At 36.7% G+C, this 19,676-nt stretch overlaps 3 protein-coding genes across 3 annotated transcripts; 1 reads left to right on the top strand and 2 right to left on the bottom strand.

Moving 5' to 3' along the window:
• Positions 1 to 1,716: 1,716 nt before the first annotated feature.
• LOC112289093 (uncharacterized) lies at positions 1,717 to 4,800 on the bottom strand. The gene is made up of 2 exons (XM_024534045.3): positions 3,628 to 4,800; positions 1,717 to 2,748 (listed from the first exon to the last, which is right to left on the bottom strand). Exons 1-2 carry the CDS (start codon positions 4,634 to 4,636, stop codon positions 2,705 to 2,707), a joined length of 1,053 nt encoding a protein of 350 aa, XP_024389813.1. The 5' UTR covers positions 4,637 to 4,800; the 3' UTR covers positions 1,717 to 2,704.
• Positions 4,801 to 8,025: 3,225 nt separating this feature from the next.
• Positions 8,026 to 11,614, top strand: LOC112288689 (adenine nucleotide transporter BT1, chloroplastic/mitochondrial). The gene is made up of 5 exons (XM_024533160.3): positions 8,026 to 8,615; positions 8,730 to 9,054; positions 9,337 to 9,498; positions 9,761 to 10,036; positions 10,248 to 11,614. Exons 1-5 carry the CDS (start codon positions 8,305 to 8,307, stop codon positions 10,491 to 10,493), a joined length of 1,320 nt encoding a protein of 439 aa, XP_024388928.1. The 5' UTR covers positions 8,026 to 8,304; the 3' UTR covers positions 10,494 to 11,614.
• Positions 11,615 to 12,243: 629 nt separating this feature from the next.
• On the bottom strand, positions 12,244 to 14,163 carry LOC112288690 (uncharacterized). Its single transcript, XM_024533162.3, has 5 exons — positions 13,896 to 14,163; positions 13,698 to 13,734; positions 13,261 to 13,362; positions 12,779 to 12,903; positions 12,244 to 12,582 (listed from the first exon to the last, which is right to left on the bottom strand). Exons 1-4 carry the CDS (start codon positions 14,033 to 14,035, stop codon positions 12,817 to 12,819), a joined length of 366 nt encoding a protein of 121 aa, XP_024388930.1. The 5' UTR covers positions 14,036 to 14,163; the 3' UTR covers positions 12,244 to 12,582; positions 12,779 to 12,816.
• Positions 14,164 to 19,676: the final 5,513 nt, after the last annotated feature.

The raw sequence follows: 19,676 nt of genomic DNA, 5'->3' as shown, positions 1-19,676 counted from the left end.
ATGTGTGTGCTCAACATCACCTACAATGAGGGTGTCAAGATTGATATAAAATAGGCATACGTTTGAACTAAGTGAAACCTTCCGAGGTACTTAATTCATGCTAATATTGTGTGCATCGGTTAACCTAAGATAAAGCCCAAAACATTCTATGATTAATATGGGTTTTAAATAATGCTGCCGTTCACTGTAGGTCAGGAACCTGTCCCTCTAAAAATTGAAAGGAAAACATGTAAAACTAGGATTTTAGGATTCAGATACCTCATGTCAGTTGTGCCCGAGTGTCCCAGAGCATGCAATTAATCAAGCTCGGCAGATGTGTGACCATAATCGGGATTGATATCCACGACACCTCGGTAGATTGGCGTCCTCGCCAGCCTTCTTCTCTCCGAAAACAATTCCATATTGTTCATGCGTCAAATTGCAAATTTAAGCTTAAAAGTCCCAGTAGGTATCCATTTATAAAAATCCAGAGGATCCCGCTAGTCGGAGGTACTGTATGATGTTTGTGTGATTTTGAATTTTATTGAATCATTTATGGCGTTTACTTGCCCTCGGATGGTCTGTTAACAAGATAAGCATTTCAATGTTTTCGATGTACAATGTCATGTAATTAATATTTAGTTTATTTCTAGTTGTAACGTTTATGTTATGACAAGGCAGCAGAAAGAAGATCAAACCATGTCAATTTGTACTGCTACTGCTAAAGTATAACCAATCAGAACTTGTACATAGTTGAGTGCAGTGTTTTGACAAGTTCTATGTTGTCAAAAGTTTCGCAAGATAATCACATTGCTTTTGCTTTTCTTCATTGTTGTATAATTTTAACATATGGTGTCCTATCTCTAATTGAAGACAAATAGGTTTTGCTTTGCCTACTTGTGGATAATAAAGTCATATTATTATTAAAGTATTATGTTTGTTACTTTCTAAAGTTGACATTCATTTTTATTTTTTATTTATTTTTATTGATTTCATATTGTCAAAGATATGAATCTTAAAGAACTAATAAATCAATACATTCTTGTGTCACTCAATAAGATTGGAGATTCACTCAAAGATGGTATAATATTAAATTAGAATGGCTATTGTTAAAAATAAGAAGACTAAAAAGTTTTGAAATAAGTCTAAGGATTAAAAAGGCATTGGCATGGTTAAAAAAAATCTTTTACTCTTGCCTCTATACATACTATCTAATTAAGAGCTATGTGATAATATTCTATCAAACTTACAATATATATCTAATTTGCAAGACATGTGTCTTAACTTACAAGACAAGTTTCTTATATGCATGCCACATCATTAGCTTGTACCACAAGCTACTTACACATGAGACACATAGCTAACTTGTTGGCCAAATTTTTAATCTATTAATCAATTATAAACATGTATAAAGTCAAATACATGTCTATGAAGCTTTTAAGAAGCTTTGCCACAAGATAATGTCAAATTTGCCTACATTTATCTTATATCTAATATTTCTTATCTAAATAAATATGCATGTCCATGACATATATTTAATTTTTATATGCAAACATAATGGAGAAGCTTGGGTTGTAAGCACTATCAAGCAACACACTCATGCATCATGTAAAGCCACTCAAATCAAATGAACATTCATGTCAAGGCATAAGAATTGTTTTTGTAATATTTTTCTTCATTAAAAAAAATTCAGTCTGTCTATGCTTGTTCAAATGAATACATGCACAAATCCATGAATAGCCAAACAAATCTAGCTTGTTTAATCTTAAACACTCCTTCTTCAATCCTACTAATTGCACATAGTTAGTACTTACTTGCACTAGTAGACACTTGTGACATAAGTAGATTTCAAGTAGGGCAAGTCTGCACATTGTGCCCTTGTCTTTGGCAATTCTTGCAAGAGCAAACATTAGTTGCTGCTTCCACAACTTCAAATTATGAAGCACTTCATTCTGTAGAATGTTCATTGTATCTTCTACAATTAAGGGCTCCTTGTGGATGACCTTTTAGTCAACTTATTGCTGGATTTTCTAATTAGATATTTGTAGATGCTAACTCCAACAGTTTAGCTCGTACACTTTCTTATTGGTGAAGAGGTAGTAGTTCAAAAGTTTGTCCTACAATGTCAAAGTACACCCATTGAGCATCAGTGCAAATATCTCGAGTTCGCTGGATGTTTTGATCTGCTCATCAGTAACCACATTGACAACTTCTTCGGTTTCTGTCTTCTTGGTTGTAAGCCCTCGTTGTGGATACATTATTTTGTGGTTCAACATTTCAGTAGTGTTTCAACTGAAGATGAATTGAACCCTTCGAACAATATTTCTTTAAGTTTAGTAGTCACTTTGTCGAAGACGAGCAGGTAGTTAGTTGGTTCTAGACACACACAACAGCAACCCCCTACTTTGCTGGTCGCAGAAGGTCAAGCAAGCTATGGGGAAAAGGCCTTGTCCCTGAGAAGCGGCACACATCAACGCTTCAATGCAGGTTCATTACAGGTCTTAAAAATCTGGCGAAGCTGCTAGAGGTTTCGAATCCGAGTTGAGGAATAGTAGAAAATATCTCGAACTTGGTGGACCGAGTCTTCGCACAACAGCATCCCGAACACCTTGGAAGAAATGATTCACAATCCGTCCGAAAGCAGCGCTCTATTCTGCTCCCTCTCAGAGTCATCCACATCCGAGTGTTGGGAGGCCATTAACAGAGACCCTGCAAGTGATGTAGTTCAAGCTACATTAACTTCTTCAATTTCCGCCGTCCAGTTATTGACTGCAAAAAATAATCCCAACAGTAGATCAGTGAAGTTCGACGCAAGCCATTCGAGGAATAATCTTCAAAGTCAAAGAAGTCCGCACGGGAAGTCCTGGTAAACCCAGTTAAGATCACCTCTAGCAAAGGATTTATTCTAAATCCTGCACATGAGGCTCAACCTGTACGACATAAATGCATGGAATTACAAACCAGAACAGAATATGAAAAGCACACTTGTCACTCATGTCTGACATGAAATATAAGACTGTTCCCATTATATTTCCACATTTAAAAAAAATTGCCATTTCACACAATGCTTTTTCTAAGTCTGAAACGATGATACACGAGAGTTGCTCGAAGAGCTCTCTTCTGGTTGTAACATCAAATATTAATCTCGATGCTGTACATAAAAATGCTCAGACGTGGTTAATTCAGCGTTTAGGAGAGTGCCAATGACCACAACAAATGCTCAGTATTCGAAGGTCCACATAACTAATTAAGTAGCGTATAACTCTTGGTATAACCTCTATGGAGCTCTGCGTTTAAGAGCATGTCTCTGTAGCTAGGGCAGAAAATTCTTTACTGAATACACTAAGGTAGGTCTGCAAGGTTTAGACTCTGCTACAGCTTTCGTGGACTACACGGACAGGTTTCGCTCCGTAGTGACAAGTGCATTTGTTCACTGAAGGCAGACTTTAAGATCTGCAATTTCAATCACAGATAAACAGCTGTGCACGGGTAATCATGCTCTAACCCAACGCTCCAGATCCGCAGTTGACAGAGATCTAGTTGTAACGTCTTCTCAATCACGGCTCAAGCGTATTATCGGACCGGACGGTGAATTCACAGTGTGAATATGGCCCAGACCTAAAAGATCCCGAATGTGGAACCGCATACCAAGCACAGAGTATTGCAAACGCCGTCTCTCAAGTGGAACTTGCAGCATCTCCTTATACTTCCTCCTTGACATGAAAGAAATGATCTCTTTTCTCCCACCCGTCAGGCTCTTCAGCAGAAATCCCACGTTAGGGATTGCCAGCCAATATTCAGTTCCATCCCCAAGTTGCCTTGTAAGTAAGCCTGCGTTCATGAGAAGCGTGATGTGGCTGTCCCTGACTTCACCCCCTTCAGACAACAAGTCCACGAGCTTCGAATGAGTAATGCCGGCATCGAAATGAACAGGAAGTACGTGACGCACAAACCAATCAAACACAGCCATATCTGCTGGTGAATGTTTGCCTTTCGCCAATCTAGCCTTGGAAGCGTTAATCTGCGCGACATAATCCGCCATTAACATGATGGCATGCTCGTCCTGTCCGGTGCTGAGCTTAAAAACTCGAATTAAACGGTCCAGCTTCATACGCTCAAGTTCCCTGTCCACTAGGGTTCGGTCGTTGACACTACTGTAAAGCTGAGACCGGAGGACGAAGGGGGGCACGCTGCTCTTCTCGACCTTCGGAAACTGCGAGCGCATCAACTCGAGTGCAATTTTCGTGTCACACGGCATCGTCCACTCTTCCAAACCCTGCTCTAAATTGCCCTCCGCAACCTCGTCCCCATTCCGTTCCACCACATCCGTGGATTCCGCCCTCTCGTGCTCTCCCAACTCATTCCCTATTCTTCTTCGCGACTCCTCCGACGGCTTCACATCCGCCACATCGTTCTCCTCACCAGAAATTTGCCCACTACCACCGACTGAATTCTCGTCCTCACGCGACCTCTTGATCAAAACCCTATTTCTCTTCACGGAAGAAGAATACAAATCCAAAAACTTGCGCTTACTGATTGCAGGGAGTGAAGGTGATCCAGACGCCGGGGCCGGCGTCACAACATCGTTGATGTTCGGCAGCGACACAAGGGCGGTGTGGTTTCTCGGAGCTCGTGGTTGAGGCTTTCGATGAATCATTGTCGCGCCTCCTCCACATCAAGCCCTCAATTCAATCCCTCTCTTTTCTCAGCCACACTCCGTAAAACCAGTTCAACTCCAACACCAAAGGCTTCAAGAATTCAGCAACAAGCACCCCAAAATCTCCCCCAAAACACCCACTTCGGCGAATTCGGTCCCTTAACAAAATCAAGCCTCCGACGAAGCACCCGAGAAGTAAGTCTCCTCTCGTAAGCTTCCGGAGTGTGACGTGGCACAAGAGTGCCACCATGGACTGTTTCGTCCAAGTATCGAGTATATTCTGAATTGAGAATTCTCAGGAAATTACTTGCACGAGGGTGACCTGGCACAAGGTGCCGATCTGGAATGTTCCATCCACGTGTCGGAAGTCTTCTTGGTGGAGAAGTTCGAAGAAATTATCTCCCGTTTTACTATGAATTCCACTCCTGGTCGTGTGCATGGAGAGGAAAAATTATGCACGTGGAGAAAATAGGTGAATAAATGAAAATGGTGATTATGCTTTTCACAAAACATTCACAAGAACCCTAGAACCTTGATCAATGAGTGTGTGAACTTTTTATTTCTATATGAAACAAATGACTTAAACTAAAAAAAATGTTTGCTTATTGAGTGGTTTGTAATTTGGGTAATAATACAAGAGTTGTAATGAGGTTACTAATGATTAAAAAATTAATAATGGCAGCTTAATCAAGTCAAAAGGAAATTTAAAAAATAAAATAAAGAGAGTTAAAAATTTCTTCCAATTGAATGAAACATTTTCGTTATTAAAAAATCATATTACAGTGGATAACAATATTTAGAATATTGAATTTAAAACTATATTTTGTATTGTAGACAATGTGGAAGAATAAATCTATTGGAAATGAAGTAACTTATTGGAATCCAATTAGTTAACATTAGTAAAGTCTAGTGAAAACTATTATATAAATTAATAACAATCATCATGATTTGAAAAGAAAAAGCACTATGATGTTTGAATACAAATTGTAGACTTGTGGATTGCTATCTAAAATTTGATAATTATGCATTTGTCTTTTATTATTATTTTTTATTGTATAAAAATTTATCATACACAAAAATCATACAATTTTTATATTATTTGATGCAAAATATAAAATTAAGTTTTATATTTTATTAATTTGATAAATATTGGGAGTTGTTAAAACCACACCCCATATTACCATCTCATGATCGATTCCGTCCATCCTTGTCTCCATCCCTTATCTCCCAAAATTAATCACCACATGATTTGGATGTTGTGGCTTTAACAACTCCCTAAAAATACTATGTGGTTAATGCCATCACAGTTTTTGCTAATGCTACAATAACTTGCCATCCACTACATGCTATCAAAGTTTTTGCTAATGCCACCACAAGTTGTCCTAAACTTGCATTGCACATCAGAATGCATTAAATCATAATCAAATCACTCATTAACTTCTCCAATGCCCCATTTACGTATTTTTTCCAAATTGAATACATCCCCTAAATTAATGCTAAGATCATTTGTGTAATAACTATCAAAATGGAGTTCTTGAAATGTTCTAGCATAATTCATAAAAGAAATTAGAAAAAAAAAAAAAAAAAAAACTTACAATTTAACTTCTAACTTCTCCATTAAGACCCTATTTTTTTGTATAGTTGGCAACACATAGCCACAACTATGAGTAGGGTATGAATAAGAACCATGTAATACTTCTATTATTGTAAAAACAATCACGCTTTATTATTTGTGCTCATGAACCGAAGTAACATATTACATTTAAAATTACTAAAATGAAAGTCAATGTACACTCACAAAGTAAACAATCACCGGGAAATAGCTGGGCAATATTCAAAGGAAACGCTGCACGAGCATGGAAAAGAATTCCCTCCACAATAACGTAGTGAGCCACACATTGTCCAACTCAGCACAATTCCCATGCCAGGTGGGACCGAGCGTGCTGATCTGGCCCTGCTTTGACCTCCCATTCGGATCCCTCCTATTTTCATGAGCGGGTGGACTTGAGAGTTCACACAAACTGCCACGTCTGCAGCCACGAGTCACATAGTTTCCCACCCCCGTGGTCCAATGAAAGGCGCCTATTACCGTGGCCAATCACCGTGCCCCTGTGTTGACACGGAATTCAGGGTGGCAAAGCTCTTCCGAGGTTTTCGATGACCTGGGATCTCACAAATAAAGGGGCTTGCAAAATGCTAACAGAAAATTCCCAGGCACAGGTTTATTGGTTTCCTCCCCCTACATTAGAACACCTTTTCATAATTAAAGAGAGCTATTTGATGGCCAATACAAAAAGCCATGCTATGGGGTGCATTTCCCTCAAAAAAGTTGGTGTTGACTTCCTAGAATATGTTGAAACTTTTACTTTTGCAACTTAGATGGCTTCTAAAATCCTTTTTTTTTGTTTAGACTTATACATGGATTATTAAGCAAGTTGTGGAAATTGCTCTGGGTGATGGAAAGATACGATTATTGTGAGTTGGGTTAAAAAAAGTTGTAAATATCTGACTCGGAAGGTGAGGTGAGTGCCATGTGTCAACGAATTACTTGCAATCAATACATGACGTGGCGCCCCTGTCATTAAATAGTGGGCTCTTCAGTGCAATGATCGATATGTAACTGCTATATACTTATGTGTGTATATATATATATATATATATATATGTGTTGCATAAATTGTTTGGTAGAGATGTCCACTCTGTTCAACATTGATGTATTCAAAAAAACTGCACTTGAACTAAGGTCATGCATTGTTTTAAGGGATGTTCCAATGTTACAGGAAATAATTCCATGTTACAAGTTGCTTGTATATAAATACCAAATCAAAATGGAAGTGGTTTGTTTATGCACATTACTTTTTCTATGCTGAGCATTAGTATGAATTTTTTTTATAAAGATCAAAGTAAGTTCAAATCAACGTTCACCCTGCGTCTAATTAAACAAAGAAACAACCTATTCTAGACATAGAGATACGTTCAAGACGGCTTAAATTGGCACAACAAAACACATGTCATAAAATTCATGCCAAATTCAATCCTATGAAACAACGAGGGCCCCACACATCGCCCCCAATAACAAGAGTCCTATTGGGAATAGAACCCCCCTTCACAAAACAAAGGGCAACTCCCCCCCTCCACGACCAAGCCAACCGCGTTCACACACACAAGTATCCAGATCCCACCCACCGACCCGTTCTTACATATCCCTCTCAACATCTACGAAACCAGAATACCCTTCTCCATACATCTAGGGTTTCATTGGAGCGGCACATGTACACGTGTGGTAGAGAGGGCGACGAGGCTAGGGGGTAACGACGACGAAGAAGGGCAGGGCAGGGGGGCTGGCTTTATCAATGCAGAAGGGTTGGTCGCGTTCTCTGGTCGCAGACAGACAGACGAGGTCACGAGGGGAGGGGAGGGAGAGGCGGGGCCGAGACTCGCAATCCTGATCTGATTGCCGCATCCTTCCTCGCGACCTCATCTCTCCATGCCCGGATCGTGTGTGTTTGTGCTCGTCTGTTGTTGACAAAGGAGGGGCAGGGCGGGGCGGGGAAGAGAAGGGAAAGGAAGAGGGGGAAGGGAAGAGAGGGAAGGGAAGGGAAAGAGAGAATAGTTGCGATTAGGGTGCGGTTGTGGAGGAGGAGGGGAGGGGGGTTTGTAAGTGACGCATGAGAGGAGAGGAGAAGCCTTGGATGGGAGGGTCGGGGACGGAGAGCATCACGGCATGTTCCGCCAGGGCAACAAGCGCCACCACCGCGGCTGGCTTGCAGCAGCGCCCTGCTGCGAGGCAGAAGCTGTTCGCGGAGAGGGTGACGCACAATAGCATGCCCGCGGCGCTGGTGGCCAGCACCAGCGAGCGCACGGCGGAGCTCGTGCAGAGGCGGAAGGGGACGGCGGGAGTCGCTAGCGTGGCGAAAGCAATGACGCCTGTTTCGGAGTTTGGGTTTCACACGCTCGTCCCTAGCGAAGCTGAATTTCGGTGAGTGAGGGTGTTGAGAGAGGAAGCGCTCCGTGGTTTTAGAGTGGATGTCTTTTTTGTGGTGATGGTTGGGAATGGGAACCTTGTTGCTGATGCAATTGTGTGGTGTTTTAGGGAGGTGTTTGGTCTTATGACGAGGGTGGAGGTGGAGGAGGTGAAGGAGAAAAAAAAGTCGAAGAGAGTCTTCTTCAAAGGATTCAAGTTGAAAGTGGGAAATGCTTCGTTGAGAAGGTTAATAAGTGGAGCTGTTGCGGGCGCCGTGTCAAGAACCGCAGTGGCGCCTTTGGAGACAATTCGCACTCATCTTATGGTTGGGACTGGTGGTAAAAATTCTGTAGTTGATATGTTTCATACGATCATGGAAAGGGATGGCTGGCAAGGACTGTTTCGAGGGAATGGAGTCAACGTGCTGCGAGTGGCTCCAAGCAAAGCAATTGAGGTGAGTTTTTGTGTTTCATGCCCTTGGCAACAGTTCCTTGCTGGTGCATCTCGTAAGTACTCAGGAACTGTAGATGTCGTACTCCACTGTTGAATCTTGTTAGCTTCTCCTGCGTGCACATTCGTTTTTGAACTTCCTACTCTGCATTTCATATATGCTTCTGGGACCCACCGGGAGTACAATTGAGCAGGGCGGGTTGTGATTCAATGTTAATCAGAATAATTCCCTTTTGCTGTGACATGTTGGAAGAATTCTCATTGAACAGACGGTTTTTTTGTACAGCTCCTCGTCTATGACTCAGTGAAGACTTTTCTGACGCCTAAAAATGGTGCACCATCGTATATTCCTGTCCCTCCCTCAACAATTGCTGGAGCAACGGCTGGTATATGTTCCACAGTGACTATGTACCCGCTTGAGCTGCTCAAGACTCGGTTGACTGTTGAGGTCGGTTGCTTTACAACTAGAACTAAATGTGGTGCGATTCCCTTTGCAGAATTGTAACTTTGTTTTATTCTACGATCACCCCACTTATGCGAGTGTATGTTCTGATCGCGTGCATTCGAGGCAACGTTAGGATGAAATACCATGCAGGTGTAACTAATTCGTTTGTCTTTTATGTTCCAATCTGCAAGCAAGGGGCGAATTAACTATGTTTTACTCTTCAGTGCAATCTATAAATGCTCACTAATGTCATCTTGCATTGCAGCATGGTATGTATAACAACCTGCTACACGCATTTGTCAAGATTGTGAGTGAAGAAGGTCCTTTGGAGCTATACAGAGGCCTACTTCCGAGTCTCATTGGTGTGATTCCATATGCAGCGATGAACTACTGCTCTTATGACACATTGAGAAAGACGTACAGGAAATTGACGAAGAAAGAACACATTGGAAACCTAGAGACTCTTTTGATGGGATCTATCGCAGGAGCCGTGGCCAGTACAGCGTCATTCCCATTAGAAGTCGCACGGAAACAGATGCAGGTAATAATACTCCTCTAAATTTTAAGTGTTTCCTTGGAGTGTTGGGATCATTTGCTCAAATGATTGGAGATTCTACATCACAATAGTAGTCTATTGATTAAGTTAAATTCTCATTTGCGTCGGTGATGTATGCCTGCTTTTGCAATTTATTTCTCCAAGCTATATCTATCTAGATTTTATTGGTGATGTTAATATTTGGTGTATTTTATAGGTCGGAAATATAGGTGGGCGACAGGTATACAATAATGTATTTCATGCGTTATCTAGTATTGTGAAGGAGCAAGGCCCTGGAGGCCTTTACCGTGGTCTTGGTCCTAGCTGCATAAAAATCATTCCAGCTGCGGGTATATCATTTATGTGTTACGAAGCTTGCAAGCGAGTTTTAGTAGACGAGCAGGAGCAGGATAAATCGAAGGATACAGAAGAGAGCAAATTGGTTACTGAGGTCAAAAGATAATGCACTAGCACATGCATTCCGATGGACACATGCAACGCTGTGGACCGTCACTGGCTGACAACGCTCGGAGCGGTAGAAGTTTCCAGTATTTTTGCATACAAAAGACACGTTACTTGTTAAAACCAAGTATTTAATGTGATGGGTGATGAAAGAGCCATCATTGCGGCGAATCACTACCTGTACCGAGCTCAAGTTTGGTGTTTGGTAGGACGTACATATTGGTGGTACTTCAATTGAGCGAATGAAGAAATTAAGCTTCACGTCGTTTTTTTCAAAGTCATGGTATCAGGTCGGCTTCTCCTAATTAGGTTGGGATCATATCGTGGACAGCGTGTGTTCCAAGTTCTAAAATTGACAGCCTGGAGCTGAGGGACTGCATAAAGCTGGATGGCTCTTGAAGAGGTAAGGTAGTTCTTGGAAGCCGAAGCTGAATTTTTAGAGATACATGTTAATTTTCTACAGCTGGAAGGTTGGATATGAAGTTCATTCAGGACTCGCGATGTGTTCACACCAAGGTCCATTGTACACGAGTATCATGGCGCTAGGCTAACTACTCGTAAAATTTTGGCACAGTAGTTCTGAGTGTTGATGAGTGTTGCTCTAAGAGTGTAGCTTCTTGGGGCGTTTTTTTCTTAGTTCACTGGAAACTTACTCCTGAAAGAGAAGAGGGATATGTCCTCATTTGGCCAGACTTGGTCGCTCAAGCTGATCTCATACTTTTGTTCCTTGTATATGTACCATGACATACTAGACTCCTATTCATAGTTTGAAGAATTGTTCTCAACTCGTTGGATCGTAGTGTAATAGTTGATCAGATAGAATTCCTACTATTTTGCTTCTGGCCTATTATAGAGAGGTCTCATCTATTTCTAGCTATATTTTGGTACTCATGTGTATTGCTTTGTGTAGGAGTGCACGTAACCGGGATTCCGGTCCATTGGCATCATTTTGTTTTCATAATTAGTCACTGTAGACTTAGAAACTACTGTTACTGTTCCTTGGAATAAGCTGTTAGCAGTATGAAGTAGATTTCTACGTGCAGTACGATGCATGGTCTGAAACGAGACCTGAGGAAACCCCTTGGTACTAATCCACGTTCAACTTAATCATTGTTAACAGTATTGAAAACGTGTCAGCATTAGTGTGGATGGGATAAATCTATCACTGTTTTTTTGCATGTTCACAATTGTGAAATACATCCATCTGGATTGCAAATTTCTTGGCAAAGGCCGCTCCTACTTCCATAGCTATAACTAATGGTCTTTTGGAAGAAATTAGACCTCTAGAACACAACTGAGATAACACTTCTCTGTGTAAACAACAAAAAAGTAAAAGGTATGAATGAGATGAATATTACATTTGAAACAATGTGTCGGCAGATACAAACATAGTTTCAAAAGATATTCCTGTTGCAAAAAATTGTCTATTTTAATTCAATAACAAGGTTTGAAAACAACTATTATGATTACACTAAAAAACGATGTGTGAAAGCAGTAAGCATGATTTTGATGACAAGTTTCCAAAACTAAAAAATACACAAAGGATAGTGATTAAAAAAAATTCCAAACTCTTTGGAAATTTTAATATGTACATACACATCCAAATATTATATAAATATCTTACTGTTGTGATATATAAAAGTTCTGTATTTAGCTTCAACAAATTTCAGCAATTTCAACATTTTTTGTGTTTTTCTTTCTATTCTTAGATTGCAATTGTGATGGGTAATCAAATAAACACATCATTATAATTACATGAAATGCATAATGTTGATTGATTTTTTTACAATCTAATGACGATACATAGTTATGTTGCACGAGAAGTTGCCAGGCTATGCACAGTCAAATCATGTGAATGGAGGTATGAATGGCTTTTGCAACTGTGACCAGAGAAAACAAACCTCTAAACCAAACAAGAGTACTTGCTTTGTCAAGGTCTTGCAGTGCTTACTTGTCTGAAACAGACTGTGCAGCAAATGGTTGTGCAATGGCACAAGAATTTGGGAGCAGCTTGAATGCTTACCACCTGTTCTGGCGATTATTGCATTAATCTCATCTTCATACAATACATCCACTTCAACACAATCGTCCTGCACAGCACTTTTGTCGATCAATCACATTCGCCTCATTGTAGATATAATGGAGGGATCAGGTGTACTGACTTCCAATGACTAGCACCAATTCAATCACCTCGAGGAATTATGAACTGCTCTATGCTTGAAACTGCGATTTGCGACATCAGAGAGTGCATCGGGTATTGAGGAACAACAAAGCGTGGAATTTTACCTTGCATCACTGCACAAAGAGAGAGTTGAATGGCATACTTAAGCTGTTGTTACGCTTGCCTGTGGCTTGGGAGCTGGTGCTCCTTTCCCCGTGTAGGCAGTTGCAGCTTGATCGAGCATTAAACGCTGAAGGGTACACACATTGTCAATTGAATGCCCCCTAATTGTTTGCAAACTTGTATTGAATCAGAAAGCCCGCCTTGCTAAACACATAACTACTTTCGTAAGATGTCCAATGAGGAACGTTGAAGCCAGCAAAAAATTGAAAAAGAATAAAAAGAACAAAAGAAACCGGAAAGGGGGATTCGGGGACAGTTGTTTTGACTCAGCATTCTTCAACTAAGATTTTTATGGTCACAAACCAATCCTACCAAAAAGAAAAACTAAAACACCTAATCTGTGAGTATAAAAAATGATTAACCCTTGCAAAATGCTAACTGTGCAAACATGAACACGAGCACTGGAATCAGCATTGACACTCACCCTCTCTTCCACGAGTTTCATGATGTCCACATTATCCGGAATATGCACAAAGCGTATGTTGCTTCCTCTTAGGAACACAAGTGGAAGCTGCTTCTGGACCCCCTGCCAAAACAATACAAATGAGAACTTTCAACACATCTCATCCAACGACTACGCTAACCCTAATTCTAATTCCCCGATTAAAAAAAACACATCCCGACCCACAACCACACACGAAAGACGTCACCTTCAGCACGATGAGAACAGAATTCTACAGTGACCTCCAACCATCGCCAGCTACAGAATCCTTGGGCGACAAGACGGGCAATCTCATTTCCAGCACTTGCTTCAACAAATGACACTCTAATTCAACCTGGAGGGAGAGGGAGAGGGAGAAAAAAAAAAAAAAAAAAAAAAAAATCCCAAACACACAAAACGCGACGCAGATAGCTAAGCACCTCTACATCTTCTACGGTCGCATCCTTGATTATCACGCTGCAGCAAAGCAAGCCCAGATGAGAGGCGTCAGAGGACGGGATTGTAAAGCGCACCCATCTAAAATGCAAATTTCTACTACAAAACCCGATTCTTTCTTTCTAAATGCAGGCCATAGGGAGTGGGTGCAAAGTGGTAGGAGAGATGATGGTCTCACTCACTTCATGGCATTGTCGCAATCGTCGAGAATGCCGCGTATGGAGAGGTCGTTGCGCAGCTCTACAAGGAGCTCCAAGCCCATAAGCGCCTGGATCACGCAGACAAGGGTGCGCTCGAAGGCTCGCTGGCCCCTCTTGCCCATCTCGCACGCCGCAGCCCCGATGTCTCGATGCTTCGGACCCTCGAAAAAGGACCAGGAAAGAAAGAGGAACAACGAAGAACAACAACAACAACGAAGAAAGGTCGAAGCAACAAAACAAAAACAAAACAAAAACAAACGCCTCGGAAGCTCCCCCCCTCCTCCCCACTGTTCCCATATTCCCGGTTACGTTCCCCTCAGGTGGGGACGCTGTTCCCTTGCTTTGGTGGCGTGCGCTTCTGTTAACATTTGAGATTTCTTCATTGTAACTGGATATCTAAAGCTTTGAAGAACAATTCTACATCTTGGTTAACATTGCATCCCTTTGTAATACTCTCTGTGGGGTTTGGCAGGCCCCCCCCTCGTTGTGAGCCACTTCCTTTAGTTACACAACACACAAACTTTTGTAGAAGACCATCCACCCTGAGTTGCTATTGTCCTCCAATAATTTAATGTAATGTTGTAATAACAAAAGTGTATATAATTTATTTTTTCCACAAATATCTTAAAGCATTGTATGTAAAAATTACACAAAATATATTTAACTTTCTAAAGAAGTTCTTAAAATATGTATATTTAATTTTAATTATTTATAAAAAATTATTTAAAAATTTTTAATTTTTAATTTGTAATTTATGTACATGTTGATATTTTGTAAAACTTCTAACATGTGTATAATTTCTAAGACATGTGTCTTAATTTGCAATACAAGTTTCTCATACATGCACCATATAATAAGTTTTTATCACAAGCTACTAATACATATAACATGTGGCTAACTTGTTGGCCAAGTATTTAACCTATTAATCACTCATAGATATATATAAAAGTAAAATTATGTCTATAGAGCTTCTAAAAAGCTTCTCTATAAGTTATTATCAAATAAATTTATTTTAATCTATTTCTATCTATTCATATTATTAGAGTATATATATATATATATGTAAGTGACACATTTGGATAGCTTGTGGTATAAGCTAAAAATGTGATGTGGCTATAGGAAACTTGCCTTATAATTTAAAACATGTGTTTCTCACATTGGACAAGTTTTAGAAGTTCTTTAGAATGTTGCCATATAACTCTTAGTTAGACAATATATATGGAGACAAGAGTGAAGCCTTTTTCACTCTTATCAATTCCTTTTTAGTCTTTAATATTGTTTCAAGACTTTCTAGACTTCTTGTCTTTGGCAAAAGACATTTCAATGTAATATTATACCATCTTTGAATGATTTTCTAATCTTTTTGAGTGATACAAGAATTTATTGATTTATTGATTTTTTTTTTTTTTTTTTTTTTTTTTTGAGATTCATGTCTTTGATATTTTACTCTTTTTTCCTTTCTAGGAAAGAATTCCATGAAGAGAATTAATTATATGTTGAGGAAGTCTAAGATGCAACAATTTGTATTTGCCACATAATATCAACTTTATCCTATTAAAGGTAGTTGATGGATCTTCTTAGTAATGAATAATGTCCCATATTAAGATAAGAAGATCACCTTGTTATTTGATTATTATTGAGACCTTTGTAACTTTCTTCAAATAAACCATTTGAAACATTGTTAAGAGTAGTTTCTACTTTCAATAATATCATCAAATATTGGGAGTCTCTTCTAAAGTTGTGAGACAAAATATATTATTTTTCACTATGTATTTGAGAAAAAAAATGTTGTTCTTGAAAGTCTTCATCTTTGTTACATCATCTTCAAATATCTAATAATTATGATGTTTCATTGAATAACTCAACAATCAATGGCTCTTGAGTTAAATCTGCTAATTGTTGATTTTCCATCTTAAAGCACTAGAAATATACAAAAACTACATACAAAAATATAAGGTAGAATGCATTCTTTTCAATGCTTTATTTCTTTTATAGAAAAGATTTGCTATTCTTTATCTTGATTTTGATGAATGCTCTCAATGAAAAGCATCAACATTCTTTGTTGTATTTGTAAGTTTCTTTCTTAGCTTTTATGTGCATTTACTAATATCATATATGTATCAATGAATACAATATTTCAACCTATTTTGGCATCACTTGGAGTTTAAGACTTCTTCTTTATGGCAATCTAATTTGTCACAAGATAATTAGTATTGATATTACAACAAAGTAATCATATCTTATTGTTAACGTGAAATTGAGGTTATTCCTTGTAATAGGCATCTAGATTGATCTTTTGTTGTTCTTGAGCTTCTTTTAGTTGTGCTATTATTGTTGAATATATTTTTAATAAGTGATTTGTCAAATCTTTTGGTGCAAGATTATTAACTTTTGAAAAGTCACAAACATCAAATGTTCTATGGTAACCATAATTAATAAAAAAATATATTTATTACGTAGAAGAATGTATTATATTATTATAAGCATATTTTATCTATAGCAATAGAATTATCTAATCATCTTGTTGATAGTTGATGATATATCTCAAACATTATTTCAAAATTTAATTTATATGCTCTATTTATCCATTAATTTGAGGATAGAAAGCCAAAGATAATTTTATGTCTACCTTTAGAAACTTGAAAAGAGTTTTTCAAAATCTTGGTACAAATTGAGTTCTTCTATTTGATATAATAATCTTGGACAATCCATAATAGCAATAGATGTTGTTAAGAAAAAACTTGGCTATTTCTTTACTTATGATAGATTTTATACATAGTATAAAATATTCTACCTTGGTGAAACGATCTACAATCACAAATATATAATCATATAAAAGTAAAATTGAAAGACTTGTCATGAAATCTTTAGAAACAAAAAACCATGGTTGTTTAGATATTGATTATGGCTGAAGTAGTCTATAAAGTTGATGACAAGGAATTTTGATCTTAAACAACAATTACATGATTGTACAAAGTTTTTAACTGCCTTTCACATTTGAGGCCATAAAAAATCTTTGGATATTAGTTTCAAAGTTTGTTGTATCAAAAATGACATGCTATTAGAAAGTTGTAATGAACTTAAAGAATACGTAATTGTGCCTTCATATAATGCTTTAACTTTTTTATTCTACTTAAGTTTGTTTTTACAAGTCAAATGTATAATTGAGTTATAACTTAAGAAAAGTTTTTGTTAAAGATCCAATAATAATTAGAAAATTTCAAAAAATATTAGATGTCTTATATTATTTTAAAAATCTTCTAATCTATAATAGTTTAAATTTTTTTAGGATCCATCATAAAGCCATCATTTGAAATGATATATCTTAAAAAGTAAACTTGAGTAATATAAAATATACACTTTTCTATCTAGATGTATAATCTTGTATTTTGAAATTTTTGTAATATATAAAAAATAAAAAGTTTATGCTTTTTAATATTTTTAGAATAAATTAAGATATCATATTAATAACAAACAACAAAATTATTAAGAAAATCTTAAAAAATATCATTTATTAGATATTAAAAAGTAGTTGAGGCATTTATGAGTCTAAAATGTATGACATTATATTCAAAATATCCATACCTAGTTTCAAATATTGTCTATTATTAATATTCTTCTTTGATGCATACTAAGTTGTATTTTCCTTACAGATCTATTTTAGAATAGATCTTAACTTAATTCAACTGATGAAGAAGTCTTAATATCAAAGATAGAAGGTACTTATTTTTGATAGTCATCTTATTGAATCTTCAATACTCTACACAAATCTCTAGTGATTCATTTTTTTTTCTTCACAAATAAAATAGGAGTTCTTGGTAGAGATTTTGAATGATGTATAAAATTCTTTGCTAGATTCTCATCAATATATTCCTTGATTTTAGAAAACTTATTTTATAATAAAATATAGATTGGTCCAAATGGCAATTGAGTTTATTCTTGAAGATCAATGGAAAAATCTTAAGAACAATGTTTTAGAAGAATATTTGCATTCTTCTTCTAAAAAACATCTTAATAATCTTTACATTGGCTTAAATTTTCATGTGAAGTATTTCCACCATTAGGAGTAGATGTGATATAAATAGTAAAATTGATGCCACTTTTGTACCATGCATAAAATCTCTTGCTTCTACTAATAAAAATTTGATTGTATTGAATTTATAGATTTTTACTTGACTAGTATAATTCTAAGTTAAATTATAAAAAATATTAAGATTTTGAGAAATTGAATTTATTTGATTGTATTACGTCTTTAGCCACAATAATCTTAAAATAAAAAATTTGGAGAGAGATCTAATTATATTTAATATTACAAAGCTATTATAACTATTATATGCTACATCTAAAAATAATTTTAGTATTAATTTTACTATTAATAAATAATTTTATAAATAATATCTCTAAAAAAAAATAAACAATCATCTATGACTTCTACATATATAGATTTATTTTTTAAAATTAAAAATACTTATTTATTTTTTAAAAAAGTCTTTGTCTATAAAATAAGTTAAGGCTCTTGAATGTAATAAAGCAAAGACCTTGTGATTTTTTGGTTGTTTATAAATTTTTATTGCAAAATAAGGTGAAATTTTTTAGGAGATAATAAGGTATAATTACGTATTCTTTAAGCTCATCATAACTTCCGAATAGCATGACATTTTAAATACAACAGACTTTGAATATAATATCCAAAGATTTTTGGTATTTTCAAATATAGAAGGTTGTTAAAAGCATTGTACAATCAAAGATAAGAATTCAATAAAAGTAAATAATTAAATGAAACTCTCTCAAAGAAATATAACAAAATAAAAATTAGAGAAGTATGTATATTGAAAGGAAATTGAAATAGGTATTGCTAAAAGATAAGAAAATTAAAAACTCTTGAAACTAGATTAAAAACAAAAAAAGAGTTGTGAAGTGTGAAAAAGGCTTCATTCTTGCCTCTATATATATTATTTATTTAGGATCTATGTGGCAATATTCTATAGGACCTCCAAAAATGTGTTGACTTTGCATGATACATATCTTGACTTGCAAAGTAAGTTTTCTATATGGATGCTACATAGTTAACTTGTTTTATAAGCTACCAATATATATGGTATATAGATAGCTTGTTGACCAAGTTTTTAACCTATCAATCAACTACAAATATATGTAAAGTCAAAACAACATTTAAAAAGCTTCTAGAAAGCTTTTCTAAAAGATATTATGAAATTAATATATTTTTACCTACTTCTATCTATTCATATTACTTAGATAATAATTACAATAAAAATATATATCTGTAACATAAGCTTGTCAATGAGGCAGCAATGTATGTAAATTGCCAAATAATATAGCAATAATATTTAACAAGGCATAAGAATGAGTAGACTTTAGAAGCATCTTTGAAAGTTAGATAATCCTCCAATGCTTTTACCTTATCTTGCTCCATGCACATGCCTTTGAAAGACAATACATGCTTCAAAAAGGTGACATCTAACTTTCAAAGTTCATACTTTGATTGCTTATAATAGAAGCTACTATCAGATAGTCAGTGTAGCACTTTTGATAGATGTTGCTTATGCTCCTCAAGGGTTTTATTATAGACCAAGATATCATCAATGAAGATGACCACATACTTATCCAAAAGGTCCCAAAAAAATCTGTTCATGTAATCCATAAAAGATGCTAGAGCATTGGTGAGGCCAAAAGATAATACAAGCTACTCAAAATGTCCATAGCACATACTAAATGCCATCTTTTCTATATCCTCTTTAGCAA

Source organism: Physcomitrium patens, chromosome 11 (assembly GCF_059467195.1).
Source record: "Physcomitrium patens ecotype Gransden chromosome 11, ASM5946719v1, whole genome shotgun sequence".
NCBI classification, from domain to species: Eukaryota; Viridiplantae; Streptophyta; class Bryopsida; order Funariales; family Funariaceae; genus Physcomitrium; species Physcomitrium patens.
This window is presented reverse-complemented; position numbering and strand designations above follow the sequence as displayed.

Excerpts from the sequence above, each read along its gene's own strand:
- LOC112288689 (XM_024533160.3), top strand. The coding sequence starts at position 8,305 with ATGAGAGGAGAGGAGAAGCCTTGGATGGGAGGGTCGGGGACGGAGAGC. Across the intron at positions 8,616-8,729 it reads CCTAGCGAAGCTGAATTTCG|GGAGGTGTTTGGTCTTATGA; the intron begins GTGAGTGAGGGT and ends GTGGTGTTTTAG. Across the intron at positions 9,499-9,760 it reads AGACTCGGTTGACTGTTGAG|CATGGTATGTATAACAACCT; the intron begins GTCGGTTGCTTT and ends CTTGCATTGCAG.
- LOC112288690 (XM_024533162.3), bottom strand. The coding sequence starts at position 14,035 with ATGGGCAAGAGGGGCCAGCGAGCCTTCGAGCGCACCCTTGTCTGCGTG. Across the intron at positions 13,735-13,895 it reads GATTGCGACAATGCCATGAA|CGTGATAATCAAGGATGCGA; the intron begins GTGAGTGAGACC and ends GCTTTGCTGCAG. Across the intron at positions 13,363-13,697 it reads CGACCGTAGAAGATGTAGAG|GGGGTCCAGAAGCAGCTTCC; the intron begins GTGCTTAGCTAT and ends TTGTTTTGGCAG.
- LOC112289093 (XM_024534045.3), bottom strand. The coding sequence starts at position 4,636 with ATGATTCATCGAAAGCCTCAACCACGAGCTCCGAGAAACCACACCGCC. Across the intron at positions 2,749-3,627 it reads TTTGCAATACTCTGTGCTTG|TCAATAACTGGACGGCGGAA; the intron begins GTATGCGGTTCC and ends TATTTTTTGCAG.